At 54.6% G+C, this 17,318-nt stretch overlaps 1 protein-coding gene across 3 annotated transcripts in view; it reads right to left on the minus strand.

Moving 5' to 3' along the window:
- Positions 1 to 1,967: 1,967 nt before the first annotated feature.
- The window catches only part of Sipa1l3 (signal induced proliferation associated 1 like 3), a 235,067-nt gene continuing 219,716 nt past the window's right edge, over positions 1,968 to 17,318 (minus strand). Inside the window, exons 17-22 of one of the 3 annotated variants that reach the window (XM_071604089.1) lie at positions 15,329 to 15,494; positions 14,403 to 14,646; positions 10,674 to 10,817; positions 7,678 to 7,813; positions 6,032 to 6,113; positions 1,968 to 4,161 (exon numbers count right to left, since the gene is read on the minus strand). In XM_071604089.1, coding sequence (XP_071460190.1) covers positions 4,018 to 4,161; positions 6,032 to 6,113; positions 7,678 to 7,813; positions 10,674 to 10,817; positions 14,403 to 14,646; positions 15,329 to 15,494 — 916 coding nt within the window. In that variant the 3' untranslated portion in view covers positions 1,968 to 4,017. Of the gene's footprint in view, positions 4,162 to 6,031; positions 6,114 to 7,677; positions 7,814 to 10,673; positions 10,818 to 14,402; positions 14,650 to 15,316; positions 15,495 to 17,318 lie in introns of all 3 variants that reach the window. The other 2 variants (XM_071604088.1, XM_071604087.1) reach the window with 2 other exon arrangements.

A 17,318-nucleotide genomic window follows, 5' to 3' on the forward strand; every position in this document is an offset into this window, starting at 1 on the left:
CCCAGCCAGCTGTGGTTGCCCTGGCAACGGACTGCTGCAGCTGCAGCGGGAGGCAGGAGGGAGGCGGGAGTGAGGATGGGGGAAGGGAGCCTGGCGGTCCCTCCCAGGCCAGAGTGGGGAGTGGGGGTGTCGGGAGGCACCTCAGTCCCACTGTCCTAGATATGGGCAAAGAGGTGGGGAAGGGGAGAAGACAGGTGGGAGAGGAGGCGGGAGGAGTGTTTAGACCCAGGGACAGGAGGAGAAGGACTGGGGTCGGGGTAGGCGGGGTGAGAGGGAGAAAGGTTGAGAGTCACAAATTTATTGAGAGAATCAGAAGAGGACAGAACGGGACCGAGAGATGAGGAGAAAGCCACAGGAATTAGGGAAGAGAGCCCCGAGAGAACAGAGATTTAGTGAGGGAGGAAATCATAGTAATAAAAACAGCAGCCACGCTGGGAGACAGGCGGGGAGGCGGGCGGGGTCTGGAGGGAGAGGACCCAGGAGTGATGGAGCGTGGGGCGGCCACGCCCCAGGAGAGGGGGGAGGAGGAAGGCCCACATGGGGACAGCAAGGTCCCTGGACAAGACAGTGGTGTGGACCTCTGGGGGAGGGACAGACCCAGAATCTAGGGGAGCAGCAGAGAAACCTGGAGATGGGTAGAGGTGTGGAGGCAGTTCAGAGCCTGGGCAGAGGCTTGGCTGGAGTGGGTGGTCAGTGAGTTGGGGGCCAGGAGTGTGGAAAGCTGGGGCGGGCGGGGTGCAGCTGAGGCGCTCTAGGGGCTGGCCTTGTGTTTGGGTTGCGGGGTGCTGGGAGCTGCTGGTGTCTGCTGGCTCCAGGGGACGATGTGAGAACAGTTTGTTCCAGGTCCCACCCCCCTTGGCCCCTGCTGGTGGGGGGAGGGCAGCAAGGCCTAAGGATGGGGCCTGGAAGAGGGTGGAGAAAGGGAGAAGTCGACTCTAGACTGCTTAGTGGGAATGGCTGCTCTCCCCTCCACCTACTCCCCACACTTCTGGAAAAATATACTTGGGGGGAGGGGCCTGAGTCGGAGAAGTATGGGTTTTGAGATGACAGGTAAGTGGGCGGCGAGGAGGGGTGCACAGACCCCGCCACATGGCCAGCCCCTTCCAGAGGCTTTGTGAAACCCACAGGAGCAGAGCTAAGACTTCCCACACAGGCTAGGCCTTGGATCTTCACATGGAATTCCCAGAACTGAAAATCAGTTTATCCAAATTCCCACCCAACTTCAACAGATGCAGATCTGGGACCATAAGTTCAAGTCCCCTCCTCAGCTAGAAGGGCCCCAAAGGAAGGCCTTGCTCTGGCTGAGGTCCCAAGGGTGTGTTGTCTTTCTCACATGGAGGGAAGGGAAGCCATGTTTTGCCTCCCCTTTGCAGGAAGAAGGGGCAGCCTTGACCCCGCGCTGCCCACTAGACGGCTGGCAGAGGGAGATCCCTCCACCAGCACAGAGAGAAGGGCTGTGGCTGTGGCAGGAGATGCAAATAATCTCAGAAACTCAGCCAGACTCTCAAGATAAAAATTAAAGGGGGCTGGGGATGTGGCTCAGTGGTAAAGCACCTCTGGGTTCAACCCCCCAATACAAAAAAAAAAAAAAAAAAAAAAAGCAAATGAGCTGGCACTGGGATGTGCCATCTGCCTAAAGAGGCAGAGTCTAGCCACAGAAGACTAGGCACCAAAAGGAAAAGTGTCCCCTCCCCCTGTCACCAATACTTGGAATTAAACCCAGGGGCGCTTCACCCCCAGCCTTCTTGGTTTTGAAACAAGGTCTGGCTAAGGTGCCAGGCTGGCTTCAAACTCAAAGTCTTCCTGCCTCAGCCTCCCAAGTCTCTGCGATTACAGTGGTGTGCCACCAGGCCCAGCAGAATCTCACTCCTTTAAATTTGGGGTCATTTCACATTCTGAGGTTGGCTTCCGGCAGGAGGGGGCTGATGTGGACTGGGCGGCCGCCCAGCTAGTGAACACACAAGCCATTTCTATGAAACATTTATTTCCTTTGAAACCTCCAGAAACATGCCAGAAAATCTCAAGACAGGGATGGGAGGGGGAAAAAGACAGTAAAGAATAATTAACCAAATGAATCAAATCAACATGAAAAAAAGCCTACTATCTCAGCCATCAGATAGAACACCAACCTCAAATTAAATAGATTTGTTGTGCAGAAATTCTTTAAAAATAACAAAATAAAACCAAAATCATAATTTACACTTGTCAATGTGCATGATCAGGTCCCCAAAATGATCGAATGATCTGAAGATATGAGAAAAAAAAAATAAAGGCTCCAGGTTAGGGTCTGAGGAGGGGGGGTGGGGCGGGGGTCTGGAGAACCCCCGAGAAGGGGACCAGGGAAGGAGACATCACAGTAGTTGGCCAGGGCTGGGGAGGGTGCTGGGCAGGCCTGGCCTTGGCAGGCTGGCCTCTCGCCACCGCTGTGGGGAGAGGAGGTGGCAGGGGTGAGGTTTTACTCTCAAGACTGGGGGATGCTGGCGGCCAGAGGCAGATCATAGGGAGACGCAGTGAACACCCTCTTCTTGGGCCCCCGCCCCTCCAGCCTGGCACCTCCCTGAGTGCCTGATCTATGCAGTCCCAGAAACGCCTATCTGCCCGGGTTCCTGGGCCTGAAGAGAACCTGGGGGTTCTCTGGACAAGTGCCGGCTGCCTGGCTCAGGCTCTAAGCCCAGCCCACGCTGCCAACTCCTTCCTGCCTGGTGCTTCCCAGAAAGGGAAGCCGCCTTCCCCCCACCTTGACTGTCCCTCTGGGTCCTCTTGCTGACCCCCTGCCCATGGGGGACACGCCTCGATCCTCAGCTTGAGGTTGGGGGAATCCACAGACTGTGGCCATCCAGACTTGTTCTGGCGCAACTCTACATGAAAAAATAAATATATATATATATATATTTTTTTTTTGTTTTTAAAGGAAAAAAAAAGGAACTCGTGTTTCCTGGGAGAACAGCGTAGTACCACACTGGCCTGGCTGCCCGCCAGCTGCCCCTTATTGCCTTTAGAACAGCGTCTCTGGGGTTCGCACTGCGAGTGCTCCCCGGGGAGCACAGTGAGTGTGTCTGGGTGGCCGTCGCTGGGGGCCTGCAAGATGGGCTTGCGAAGGAAAAGGAAACCAGACAGGAGATGAAGGCTGTTGTTGTCCAGCCCTGTCCCAAGGCTCCCAGGGTGCCTTCTGGAGCCCAGAGGAGGCCTGGCTGCTGGTCAGGGCTTGGTCGTGCTGGGAGGAGAGAGAGCCGGGCGGTCTGGCCCGGCCAGGTCAGTAGCTCAAAGGTGGAAGGACCTGGGGGACCCAAGCCCAGGCATGTGGCCTCTGGTGGGAGAGGAACTGATAGAAAAAGATCGTATAAATTGTCCTGTTTGTACAAATAGTTTTTCTCTCAAAGAAGTGGCCTCTGGATGCTGGAATTTCTTCTCTCCATCCTAGGGCCTCCAAGAAAATAATTTAAACTCTATGAAAGTGCTCCTGGCTGCTTTGTGGAAGGAGGGGGCTGGGAAGGGATGACATCCATGCTTTTTGGAGCTAGTACACTGGGGACCAAAGGGTCCTAGTCTGTCGCCCTGAGGGCACTTGCTTCTTTGGGGTGTGGGGGTAAAGACTCATTTCACGCCATATTTTTTCATGCAGGGGCTCTGCCCACGAGCCAGGCTGCTGGGTGCAGTGAAGAAACCTGGCGTGTGGGTCCTGGGCGCTGTGGAGGCTGGATGCTGACCTCTGCAGCCCCTCTCACTTTCCCACAGCCGGGTCCTAGGCAGAGTCTGGGTGACCCCAGGGACACAGGGGGTCAGTGCAGAGGCCTGAGACCAGGAGTTGACCTGACTCACAGCCTGGGGAGGCTCCTGCAGGCCCCACTGCTAGCTGGGGTTTCTGAGTCCACGTGGAGAGCTGCGGGGGCAGTAGGTACCAGGCCTGGCTAAGTGACCTGTCATGCCGGCCACCAGGGGCCTACAGAAAGAGAGAGGAGGACAGGAGCCCACGGCCTGCCTGCAGGCAAGGTGCCAGGGCCTGGTGGCCTCTCGGCCTCAGAGCTCCTTTTTCTCCCTGCAGAAAAGCTCGGCGAACTTGCGTAGCTGCTCGCTGGCGGCCTGCGACTCCTCCTGCAGCCGCTGGTTGTTCTGCCGGAGGCTGGCCACCTCTGACTGCAGCACCACCTTGTCCTGCTTCTCCTGTGAGGGGGGAGGGCTGGGCATCAGGCCGGTGGCCTTGGTAGCCCCCAGAACAGCCAGTGGCCCTGGGGATCTGTGAGCCCAGGCCAGAACCAGTTGCAGGGGTTCAAATCCCAGCTCTGCTTCCACAGCTGAGTAACCCTGGCCCGTCACATCCTGTCTGTGGGTCCCGTTCCCTCAATTCTGACAGGGTGGCTCCGAGGGGTCCCTGAGGTATGCAAAGTCCAGAACATAGCCTGCCTGGGAGTAACTGACGAGCATCGCGATACTGTCATCACCTCATCCTACCCCCACCCAAGGGCCAGGGGACGGTCATTATCCTCATTTTTCTGGAAGATGGAACCAAGCTTCACATAGCGAGGCAGCCTGAGCAAGCCCTATCACCTATTCTAAGAGGCTCTTCCTGGGTGACAGAACACTGGCTAAGCCAGTGACTTGCTTAAGGTCACATATTACTAAGGGTGGGGCAGGGTTTGAACCCGGGCCGCTGTGATTCCTGAGCTGGAGGAGTACATTGTGCTCTACTTCTTTTTATTTATATATATATTTAATTTTATTTATTTATTTATTTATTTTTATGTGGTACTGAGGATCGAACTCATAGTCTCATGCATGTGAGGCAAGCACTCTACCACTGAGCTACGACCCCAGGCCCTTATGCTCTGCTTTTTAATTTTGACCTCAAAGTATATAAATGACAGACAAAAGTCTCCTCTGCCTTGTCTCTCCTCATTCTTGTACACCCTAGGGACAGTCCATTTGGAATGCCATCGCCTAGTGTCCCTCCTTTTTTTGTGTGGTGCAGTGGATGGAAGCCAGGGTCTCGTGCAGCCAAACAGGCACTCTACCATGAACCACATCCCAAGCCCTACATGTCCCTCTTAACCCGTGGTTGTTAATAATTAAAAACAAAACAAGCACAGTGGGCTGGGACATAGCTCCAGGGGAAAGCACTTGCTCAGCATGTGTGAAGCCCTGGGTTCCTTCCCCAGTGTGGAGAAGACTAAAAAAAAAAAAAAAAAATATGAGAAAGTTCTAGGAAACAGCTCTGCAGCTTGCTGTGTTTTGCACCGGAGTTCTGGGCCTTCTCCTGCACGTCAGTCAGGGGGTAGATTTGCTGTTTTAATTGGCTGCAGACCATTCTGCTGCATGGGTGTCCGTGATTTACATTACCCTTCTCCTTTTGATGGACAGCCATCTGGTCCCATTTTCATTGCCAACAGTGCAGCAATGAACATCTCTGCTCATGGATCTCTCTGTACCCAAGCTGGAGATTCTCACCAATTCCCACAGGTGGAATTGCTGGGTCAATTAGATCCACGATTACATTTCTTTTTTGTGGTGCTGGGGCTTGAACCTAGAGCCTCGGGCATGCTGGGCAAGCACTCTATCACTGAACTGTAATGTAGTTCCAGACCTCCAGTTACACTCCCCACACCCCAGCGGGGCAGCGCACCCAGGGGTGTTCCCACACTGAGCTGCATCTTCAGTCTTTTAACTGATTAATTTGAGACAGGGTCTCACTGAGTTGCTAAGCCTGGCCTGGAACTTGTGATCCTCCTGCCTCAGCTTCTTGAGTTGCTGGAATCATGGGTGTGCACCACCACGTTGCTCTACGATTACATTTTGGTAAATACTGCCCAATTGCTGTCCAAAAAGGTTGGACCAATTTGTTCTCCAAGAATGTCTAAGAGTGTCTCCGTGAGCTCCCTCGCCTTCTGAATTGTCACTTTCTCTGTTTTACTCATGCCTAGACCCAAGAGTAGCAGGAAGGAGGGTGGACAGGGGCCGAGTGGCCTCGGCAGGCGCCTCGGCGGGTCTGGGGAGGAGGGTCTGGGGAGGGGCAGCAGGTGTGTGCGCGGGCCCTCACCTTCTGGAGGTCCGTGTGCAGTTGCTTCAGCATCACTTCCAGCTGGTACACCTTGCCCGTCAGATCCAGGGGTGGCTCTTCACTGGAGAGAGGGAGGACAAGGTCAGCCGTGTGGCACCTGAAGCGGGCGTTTGCCCCAAGGATGGGCCCTATCTGGGACTTTTTGGGAGAATCTCTTCTCTGTATCCATGGGATACAAAAGTCCACCCCCGAACAACTACTGAGCATCTGCAGGTCAGGCGCTGTTCCAGGCACAGGAAGGAGGAGGATAGACAAACGGACACAGGGCCTACTATGGTCAGGACCAACCACAGTGTTGGAAATGATGACAAGCCCCTATCCCCACTGCTGTGGGCCAAGCCCTGTGCCACCCAGCAGTCTGTGAGCAATCTAAGCGTCTCAGCCACTGTCCTGTGAGGGTACCTCACGTGAAACAGAGGAGGAGGCCTGGGCTTGGGGAGTGGGTGTCGCCACCCACTTTCCTCCCTTGTGCTGGTGTTGGGATCTGAACCCCATTGCCAGAGGCTCCTCCTCTGCTGCAGATTCTTCCAGCTCTGAGCTCGCCTGGCACTGCAGGGGAGAAAGAGGCTTCCCTCCCTGCTTAGAGCAGGTCTGAGGGAGGTACCTGTGGGCAGGTGCCATGGGCTCACAAGGCTGAGAGGATGGGGTGCAGGGGATGGGGTCGGGTGAGCTGCACAGGGGCGAAAGAGGTGGGGCCTGGCCTCCTGCCTCTCCCTCCCTTTCTCCTCCTCCACGGTTCTCTATCTTAGGGACCTGCAGGGGGAGGTGGGAGGCTGAGGGGAGGTCGTCACCTTGGGGTTCAAGGTGACTGAGCAGTGAGCCCAGGGGCCACAGGTCCTGCCACATCCCACACCATGGCTCCTGCAGCACCAGCGCTGCGTGCCCATCTCATCTTTACAGTGGGTCCCACTTTCCATGGAGGTTGGGCTGGGGCCAGTGTGTGGAGCAGAAAACACCCAAGAATCAAAATTACCCTCAAAAAAGGCTCCCGTTGCCCACAGAGCACACAGGTGCTGTGTGGTACCTGGGGCCCTGTGCTGCGAGGCCAACAGATGCACGTCAACACATCACGCAGGCAGAGCGCCGTTACATTCTCTGCCTCCTTCCCAGAACCAACACACCGTACTGACGGTGAGAAGCCCCGTGTGCCATGGCCAAGCGAGACACCTCTCTGTCCTCTCCCCACCAGACTCCAGAGGGCGGAGCCTGGCCTCAATCACTGCAGGGGTCCTCATATATAGCCTGGCTTAGGCCTTGTCAGGGCAGATGTGAAAGGTGTTGGGTGCCAGTCTGCGCCACCTGGGGATCTACACAGGAGACCAGGAGGGGAAGATGAGTAGGGCGGTTGTGGGACGCTACTTAACATTTTTCAAAGTTGGAAGTAAAATAATTGTGTGAGGTTGTGCAAAGTGCCCTTGCCAGTGGACTGAGAGATCCACAAGGCAGGCGAGGAGTCTTGGCCACAGCTGGTCCCCAGTGCAACGCTGACATCCTGTTAGGCGAGGGGACCTCCTGCCCAGGGAGTGGTGGGGGTGACCCACAGCAGCCACCTCCTCACTGCACAGACCTCTTGCCTGTAGGGACCTGGGCTGCTGGGTCACTGGATGTTTCCAAGGAAACCTCACCTCATGGTAGGGGTGGTCCTGGGGGTCGGGGGCCCCCGCTCCAGGCTCAGGTGACTGTGGACAGGACTGTGTGCAGGTGGGATGTCTGGGCTCAGGGCTGGGTCGTTGAGAGAGAAGAGCGAGACGGCTCTTTGCACTGCCAGGGAGAGGGAGAGAGAGGAGAGGGGCTGAGTTCTCATGGGTGGGAAGGCAGGGCTCCCATTTCTTCCAGCTGACTGACCATGCCCCCCACCCCACAAACCTCCTGCCCAAACCTCCATGACATTTTCTTTTTTTGTGTGGTGCTGGGGATGGAACCCAGGCCCTTGTACATGCCAGACAAGCGCTCTGCCACCGAACTACGCCCCCAGACCCTGTCTGACATTTTCAATTTCATTTTGATATATCGTGAGGGCATTTAGGATGGATTTTTGCCAAAAAACCCAACCAAATAAAATGAGAACACAAGCGATAAGATCCCGTCCTGAGGGGGTCAAGCCTCTAGATCCAACTGCCGTTTACACAGCACTGAAGGCACAGATAAGCGAGCTCAAGGACACTGCGGGGCAGTGGCCAGATTCAGAGCTCGTACATTCTTGGTATACATGCCCTGGTTTTGTTAACAAATAAAGGGTCTGAAAATAGTAGCCCAAAGTGGATGGGGCTGAAGCTGGGTGATGGGTCCATGAGACTCACTGCACTACTCCACTTCCTCCCGGGAAGGTTTACAAAATTCCAGCAAAATGAAAGAGTCAAATAGAAGAGGCACAGTGAAGAGAGGGGACGTCATGGGGCCGCCAGGGAAAGCGAAGTCCCCGGCCCCCAGCACTTGACTTGGGTCAGGGCAGCCTGAGACGTGCGCGTTCTTAAACACGACTGTTGGGTTCTCTTTCTGTAACAGCAAGAACTGGTGACGGCCGCAGTGTCCTTAATCACTGGACTGTGAGCCACGGTCGGCCATGCAAGGGAACACTCGGGGGCATCAGAAACAAGGTGACTTTGTGCCAGGTATGAAGAGGGTGGACGCTGCCATTTGGGTCTGGAGGGTTTCCCAGCTCAGCCTCTTCCACTCTCTCTAAAACAGCACAGTGAAGACCGGAGGAGCTTTCCTCAGAGCCACTCCCTGCTGCCACATTGGCTTTCTCCTCTTCCCATCTCAGTTTACCTTCTCCCTGAACCGCTGTAGAACACACTGCAGGGGTGGCGCTCAGTGGCAGAGCACTCACCTAGCACGAGGCCCGGGTTCCATGCCCAGCACCACAAAACAGAACAATAACAAAACCGAGCTCTGCAGTGCGCTGGAGCCACCTTCCCTCCCTCCCACTGCAGGCCCTCCCCTGCTTCCAGGGAGCTGGGGTGTCCTCCTCCTCTCCTGACTCTTTCTCTGTTTCTGTGCTGCTGAGGGTGAACCCAGGGTGCCCTGATACTGGGCCACATCCCCAGCCCTTTTCTTTTGAGTCAGGGCCTAGCTAAGTTGCCCAAGCTGTCCTAGAACTTGAGACCCTCCTGCCTCAGCCTCCCAAGCTGCTGGGATTACAGGCCTGTGCCACCATGCCAGGCTTCTTCTGGGCCTTTCTGCTCTATTCTCATCTCTCTTTCCCAACCTTCTGTGGCTCATCTATTATTATTTATTTTCTTGGTACTGGGGATTGAACCAGGGGCACTTAACCACTGAGCCACATCCCCAGCCCTTTTTCGTATTTTATTTGGAGACCGGGTCTCACTGAGTTGCTGAGAGTCTCTGAATTCATGATCCTCCTGCCTCAGCCTTCCAAGTCACTGGAATTACAGGCATGTGCCACTGTGCCTGGCTCTTATTTTCATTGTTAACTTTTTTCTTTGTTTTGTTTTTGGTACTGGGGATGGAACCCAAGGCACTTTGCCATTGAGCTTTTCTGATTTTATTTTTATTTTTTAAAATATTTTTTAGTTGTTGTTTGTACCTTTGATTTTTATTTATTTATATGTGATGCTGAGGATGGAACCCAGTGCTTCACACATGCTAGGCAAGTGCTCTGCCACTGAGCCACAACCCCAGCCCATCTTATTTTATTTTGGGACAAGTTCTTGCTAAGTTGCTGAAGCTGGTCTTGAACTTTCAATCCTCCTGCCTCAGTCTTCCGAGTCACTGATTACAGGTTGTGCCACTAGCATGCCCACGCAAGCCAAAATTATTAAGAACTTAGAATTGCTGGGCAAACGGGGTGTGCACATTTAAAATTTTTAGTAGATATGGAAGAGTTGACTTCCATGGAGGGGCTGGCAAGCAACTGACATTGTCCCCAGGTCACAATGCACACCTTCTCTCACCCTCCCTGGCAGGGTCATCAGACCCCACCTCGGCAGTTTTTCTGGTTCTGAGGACTGAGCCCAAGGGTGCTTTACCCCCGAGCTGCATCCCCAGCCCTTTTCATATTTTGAGACAGGGTCTCATTAAGTTGCTGAGGCTGATACTGAACTCATGATCCTCCTGCTTCAGCCTCCCAAACGGCTGGGATTATAGGCATACACCACTGTGCCAAACCTCTGCCTATTTTGTGTGTGTTTGTGTGTGTGTGTGTGTGTGTGGTGTGGGATTGAACCCAGGGCCTTGTTCAGGTGAGGGAAGCACTTGACCAACTGAGCTATAGCCCCAGCCCCCTATGCCTATTTTTATTTGGAGGATGTGCAGTCCTGGGTTCCAATCCTGACCCATGTGTCAGGTGACAAAACACAGCTAACTTTGTGGCAACTCAGCCTCAGTTTCCTCATCTGCACATGGGAGTCCTAATATATTCCTCAGATAGAACGAGAAGAGGTGAGTTTGCCAAGTGCTAAGTGCTGGATGGAGTGGGGCCTCTTCTTGGAAGCGCACCAGGTCACTGGAGAGCAGAGATAAAACACTACACAGTGAATAAGTAACGTGGCTCCCCAATTCTGGGACCTGGGCGCAACTGCCTGCGAAGCCACAGGCCCTCAACTGATCCTTCTAGTGCAGCGGAGATGAGGCTCCGATCGGGTGGGGTGGAGGCACCTACCTTCATAGGCCTTGGCTGCATTTACCAGGCTGGACCATTCAAGACCAGCAGCTGTATCAGGCAGGGGCATCATCCCGGGGTCCAGGCGCCGCAAGGGCCGGTCCCGTCCATCAGCCAGTGAAAGTTCTGAGGCGGAGATGGCAGCTAGGTGGGGAGAGTTGAGCACAACGTGAGAGGCAAATGAATACTTTCCACTGCTTATCAGAAGATCCCGTGAGGGAAACCTCCAGTGGGTGAGGGAATTGGAGCTTGTGCGGTGCAACTTTTAACAGGGTGGTGGAGACGCCTTGCTCAGAAGGTGACCCTTGAGCAGATCTGGGGAAGAGCATTTAGGGCAGGTGCAGTAGCCAGGGCAAAATCCCCGGGCAGGAACAAGCTGCAGGTTTAAGGAATACTGAGGAGGTCCAGCTGGGACAGGGTGAACGAGGAGAGCTGTGGCAGGTTAAGTCAGAGGTGACAGGGCTGTGGGGCCCTGTGAGTCCTGACCAAGCTGTTACCCTGTTATCTGGAGTGCCACCCTGTCGTGGCAGGCTGGGAGGCTCCCTCTGGCTGGAGGGAGGGCAGTAGACAGACTGTGTGGCGGGGGGCAGGAGGAGGGGGCAGGGAGACGAGATGGCGGGAGGCTGCTGTGGGATTCGGAAGGGACCAGGAGTGGGACCGGGCAGGCTGTGGGTGGTGGGGGGGGGGGCAAGTGAAAAGGTTCTGGATCCATTCTTCAGGTGGAGCCCCCAAAGTCTGAAGAGTGGACGTGGGTGTGAGACAAGAGAAGGGTCTAGGATGTCATCAGGTTCCGCTGGGTCTGGGCACAGCCAGTGGATTGGTGTCAAGTGGGGAAGGCTGGGGTGGAGGCATCAGGCACAGATGCCATTAAGACACCCGCAAGGCAGCAGTGGGAGGGGGCCCGCCAGAGGAGCCTAGAGTTGGGGGGAGTGTCGGCGTGCTGAAACTTGGGGCACCAGTTTATAGACAGTATTGAGATGTGGCAGGGTCACTGTGGGGAGACCTGGTGGGTCAGATTTGACATAACGGGCAGAGGAAGAGGCCTTGAGGCCTCAAGGTTCTGGGAATGGCAGGCGGCAGGAGCATCGTGCCAGCAGCTCGAGTCCTGTGTGCCAGGCTGAGGTCCTGGGCCTGACTCTGGAGCCCTCAAAGGGAAGGGACAGAGGAGGATAATGAGGCAGAGAGGGGTCAGGGGCCTGACCAGGCCTGCACCATGTCCCCAGCATACTTCCTCTGTGCGGGGTAAGCTGGGGTCAGGGGGTCATCTCACAGCCTTGCCGTGGTGGCGGAAGGGAGGGTGGCATTATGACCTCCATGTATGGAGCAGGAAAACCAAGGCTGGAATTTGGGGACTAGTCCTGCTTGGAGCCAGACCCCACGGGCCTAGAAGGTTTGGAAAGTCCAGGCTCCTAGTGTTTTAACCCTTGTTCTCTAGTCTAAAGGGGCAAACCTGTCTCATGATGCTCATTCTAGCGGGGAGGTGGGATGGAAAAAAGCTGACCAATAAGGACTAAGTTGTTGTAAGCAGCAAGAAACTCTGGTGAGGTACTGCACACCAGGGTGACTGTATCACAATTATGTACTATATACCCTCCAAAACTAGAAGAAAGGATACTGAATGCTTTCACCATGGAGAAATGATTGATGGTAGAGCAGACACATGTATACTAAAATATCACATGGCACCCCAGTATTATGTACAATCCTTATGTCTTTATGTATCAGTTGAAAAATAAAGCTCAGTGGTACACTTTTGCCTACTACGACCACGGTCCTGGGTTTGATCCCTAGAATCACATACACAAAATTATTAAAATAAAAAATTAAAAACACTAACAAGTTGGTGGCATATGCCAGTGACTCTGGAGGCCAGGGCTGGGGTTATGGCTCAGTGACAGAGTGCTCGCCTGGCATGCGTGAGGCACTGGGTTCGATCCTCAGCACCACATAAAAATAAAGATATTGTGTCCACCTATAAATATATAAATTCCATTAAAAAAAACTGGAGGTCAGCTGGGCATGGTGGCGCACACCTGAAATCCTAACAACTTGGAAGGCTGAGGCAGGAGGATCGAGTTCAAAGCCAGCCTCAGCAATTTAGCGAGGCCCTAAGCAACTCAGTGAGACCCTGTCTCTAAATAAAATACAAAACAGGGCTGGGGATGTGGCTCAGTGGTTAAGTGCCCCTGAGTTCAAACCCTGCTACCACCCCACTCCCTGCAAAAAAAAAATGGAGGCCAGCCTGGATAATTTAATGGGCTCATGTCTCAAAAAATAAAAAGGGCCGGGGATGTAGCTCAGTGGTAGAGTATTCCTGGGTTCAATCCCCAGTGCCTCAAACACAACGCAACACAACAATAAAAAACAAAATCCCCCAAACCCACTATCAACAAAAATAAGCAGCCAGTAGATTTTCAGTACTAATGACACATTTAGATGTTATGCTGGGTTTGCTATACGCTAATATCTATCTATCTATCTACCTACCTATCTATTTTTATCTTTTCAGTGGTGAGGGTCAAAATCAGGGCTTCACACCCTAGATAACACTACCACTAAACTTCATTCCCACTGCTTCTGAGACAGTCTTGCTAAGTTGCCCAGGCAGGCCTCCTGCCACGGCCTCCAGAGTTGCTGGGATGACAGGCGAGGCCAGCGCTCCACCCCTGAGCTTTACCCTCAGTCCTCTGGTGAGATTGTGCATCTCTAACCCTAACCCTTACCCTAACCCTGAGTTCAATCCCAGGAACCACCCCATAAAAGCCAAAGGGATTGAACCCAGGAGTGCTTAACCACTGAGCCACATCCCAGTCCTTTCTTCTTTCTATATTTTTAAAAGTATTTTTTAAAACTGTCAATGGACTTTTGTTTATTAATTTATTTATTTGTGGTGCTGAGAATCGAACCCAGTGCCTCACATATGCTAGGCAAGGGCTCTAACACTGAGCCACAATCCCAGCCCTCTCCTTTCTATTTTGAGACAGGGTCTTGCTAAGTTGCGTAGGGCCTCGACAAATTGCTAAGGCTGGCTTTGAACTTGCAATCCTCCTGCCTCAGCCTCCAGAGTAGCTAGGATTACAGGTGTGCATCACCACGCCTGGCTCCTCCCGCACCTGATTCCTCTGGTGATATTTTATAGTCAAAGAAACTGAGGCACGGAGAAGTCCCATTGGAGGGGCTGGGGAGAGAGCTCAGTTGGTACAGTACTTGCCTCGTATGCACAGGCCCTGGGTTCGATCCCCAGCACCACCAAAAAAAGAAAAAGAGAAGTCCCATTGGTGGCAGAGGCCTGGGACAGGAGCTCAGGCCCCATTTTGTGGCCTGATGGGGGTGGTGCGCATACCGTCCTGCTCCTGGGAATACTAAAGACAAATAAAGGTGTGGAAAAGTCTCACGCACCTTCCCCACTATGGCAAACTTGGGGGAGTCCTGTCAGTTAATAAATGTTCACCAAACTGCCTGGTACCAGAACTGGGAGCTGCAGGGTGGAGCTGGGGGCAGCTGCTGCAATCCCTGCCCTCAGGCCTGCACCCAGAGGGGCTGAGACCCTGTCTGGTCTCAGGAGAATCCCAGGAAACTCCCTGATGCTTGGCAAGCACCTTCTGCTCTTGGGGTGACACCCAGTGCCCAACCATCAGGCACTTCTGAAATTCACAGGCAACCCAGTCCCCTCCCTCAGGTAACTGACCCAGATAACCACCAGGCGACCAGGAGAGTGCCCAGGCTTACATTTCTTCTCTGGGAATCCGTTGCCAGTGGCAGGGATGGCGCTGGGGCCGCCGCTGGGAGGGAGTGGGTGTTGGTGCTGGCGGCGGGCGGGCAGCGTGCTGGAGGGGAAGGCGCAGGTGCTGGTGAAGAGCACGTCACTGGGCAGGCCTGGCTCCAGGCTGGCAGGGGTGGCAAAGCTGGGCTCCCGGCGCCCACTGCACAGGCTCTCGTCTGACAGTGTCCGCTGCAGGCTCTTCTGGGGGGACTGCTGCCAGGACAGGGGGGAACATGGGGTCAGTGTCATAGGGGGCCCCGGTCAGTCCTCCAGGGCTTCCTGCCCACCTAGCCTCCATCTCCAATGAAAGTACCTGGCTTCCCCTGGGCTCCCTTCCCTGACCCGCAGCCCATGGCCTCTGGCGGGCTGACCAGCTCCAGGCAAGCGAGGCTGAGGCCGGGCAGGGGAGGGGAGGGAGTGAGCCACACGGGCCCGCGAGAGCCAGGCTGGGACTCCAGCAGGCACCAGTGTCCTCTTCCCCTGTGCTCTGGGCTGGTGGGACACAACCTAGGGAGCCTGAGGCCATCTCAGTCCCCTCAGAATGTGCCTGCCTGACAGTGAGGCTATCTAGGGCAGGCAAGGACGAGATGACAATGGAGCCACCATGTGCCTGCTCTTCTGGCCTTGCCCTGTCCTTGGGGAATGAGAGCGCGCCAGAGCTTCCCCTGGGACCCCTGCTCCACTCCAGGACCCCGAGCTCTGGGCGGGGGGCAGCTGCTCCACCCTGGGCTCTGGGAGAAGGATGTGAGCCAGGCCTTCCTGGTGCCTGCCTGAGATGGCTTAAACCCCAGTTCTGTTCCTAATCAAAACAGGGCCCTCACTCACACATCCCAACAGGGCCGCAGATGCGCTCCCTCCTCCCCGCCCTGCCCCAGGCCACCTGGCCACGCACCCCTGTGTCCCTCTCCTGCTCTGGCCCCAGGTTGTCCATGATGATGAGTTTCTTCAGGTCATCCTCAATGGTGGACTTGTAGTTCTTCCGAGGGGACCGGAGGTCTCGCAGGGATGCCCTTAACCGCGGCTGCCCAAAGACGTTCTTTGTGTTGGCGTCCACCTGCCTGCAAGCAGAGCGCGGGGGTCAGGGGCCGCAAGCTCCTTCCAAAGCTGTGGGGACTCACAGCCAGCTGCCTCTGGTGAACGGCTACACCTACTCCACCTGGCCAAGGCGCACAGCAGAGCCCTGCCCACTCCGTATACTCATCATCCAGGCACTTCTTGGGAACATCTCTGGCTGAGCCTGTTCCAGGGACTGGGGAACAGCCGTGATGGAGCCCACGTCTAGGAAGGGCGACCAACACTGACCAAACGAACAGAGGGACCCCGTGGGTGAGCTAGAGAGATTTTTTTTTTGCAGTACTGGGTGTATTGAACCCAGGGTGCTCCACCCTTGAGCTACAGCCTCCTTTGTGAGATAGGAGGGTTTTACTAAGTTGCTGAGGTTGGTCTTGAACTTGGAATCCTCCTGCCTCAGCCTCCTGAGATGCTGGGATTATGGTCGTGCATCACCGCACCTGGCTGAGGGAAATATTTTGAAGAAAAACAAAGCCAGGTACCGGGGTGGGAGCCAGGGAGGGCTGTTGGCAAGGGTGACACCTGGGGGCCGGGGTCTGGAAGGAAGGAATCCCATGGAAGGGCTTCCAGGTGGAGGAAAGAGCCAGAGTTGGGGCCATGAGGGGCGACAAGCTTGGTGAGCTGGAGGAATGGGGGATGAGGGGGCAAGAGGTGGGAGGTGAGGTCTCGGGGAGCAGGGGCGGATGTGTGGGACTTGAGTGACACGGGGACTTGGGACTGCATCTGAGGAGCCCAGCAGGTTCTGAGCTGAGGAGTGTTAGGTCCCAATTTGCAAGTACTGGGGACATGAGGTGCCCTTGTGACAGCTGACATGGACTCAAGAGGCCCCTAACCTCTGAGATGCTCAGCCCTGTGTTCCTGCTGTGGGCGGGGCTCCACCATTGTCCCCTGTGGCTCCAGGTTGACAAGGCCGCCCCCTGTCCTCCACTCAGCGGCCCCCAGGGCCGGGCCTCTTGCATTTAGACTGTGGCCTAGCTTCTGGGCTCAAGTCTGAGCTTCTTGGTAAAAATATTCAAGCTTCCTGGTGAAATGAGGACCTGACCTAAGGCACGGCCACCCCTAAGAGAAAAAATGACAGTGACCAGGTACATCATCCTCACCGGACACCACACAGGGAGCCCCTCTTCTGATCATTCCCATTTCACAGATGGGAACTGAGGCAGGAGGTGGGAGCCTGTAACACTGGCCGTGCCTTCTACCACGGTCCCCTTTCCCTTTCTTACAGCAGCTGTTGTGACCTGTAGCTGTCTTTGTCTCTGGTCTGTCAGCCGAGCAGAAAGAGAGCAGCAGCATAGCAAGGCCCGGCTCCCTGGGTACATATGCGAATCCCCCAAGCTGCCCTACTCAGATCCCATTTCATGGATGAAGAGATTAAGGCACAGAGGAGTTAAGCCACTTGTCCAAAGTCACAGAGTTTGTGGAGGGAGGAGTCAGGATTCAAATTAAGGCAACGGGTTGAGGAGTCTACAGTTGCCACCACCAAGCTTGACTGCCATGTTTTGTTTTTGATTAACAAGTTTTATGCCTTCAAAAGATAAGAAATGCATGCACTTTTTGAAAACATTTCTGATCAGATCACTGTAACTATAGAAATTCCAGAAACATCTAGAGAGATAATATCAACTTAGAATTTATATGGGCATGGTGAACATCATAAAGGAGTATCCTAAACAAGCCAGCTGTGTGAGCTGTCCTAACATGACCCAGACTCTCTAGAAACCTCACTGACTGACAGACCCCTGCGTCGTCTTAGAATTTCTTGCCCTCTCATGCTCCCCACTTACTCTGGCAACTGTCCTGCCAAAGAGCCT

This window comes from Marmota flaviventris, chromosome 18 (genome assembly GCF_047511675.1).
Source record: "Marmota flaviventris isolate mMarFla1 chromosome 18, mMarFla1.hap1, whole genome shotgun sequence".
Classification (NCBI taxonomy): Eukaryota; Metazoa; Chordata; class Mammalia; order Rodentia; family Sciuridae; genus Marmota; species Marmota flaviventris.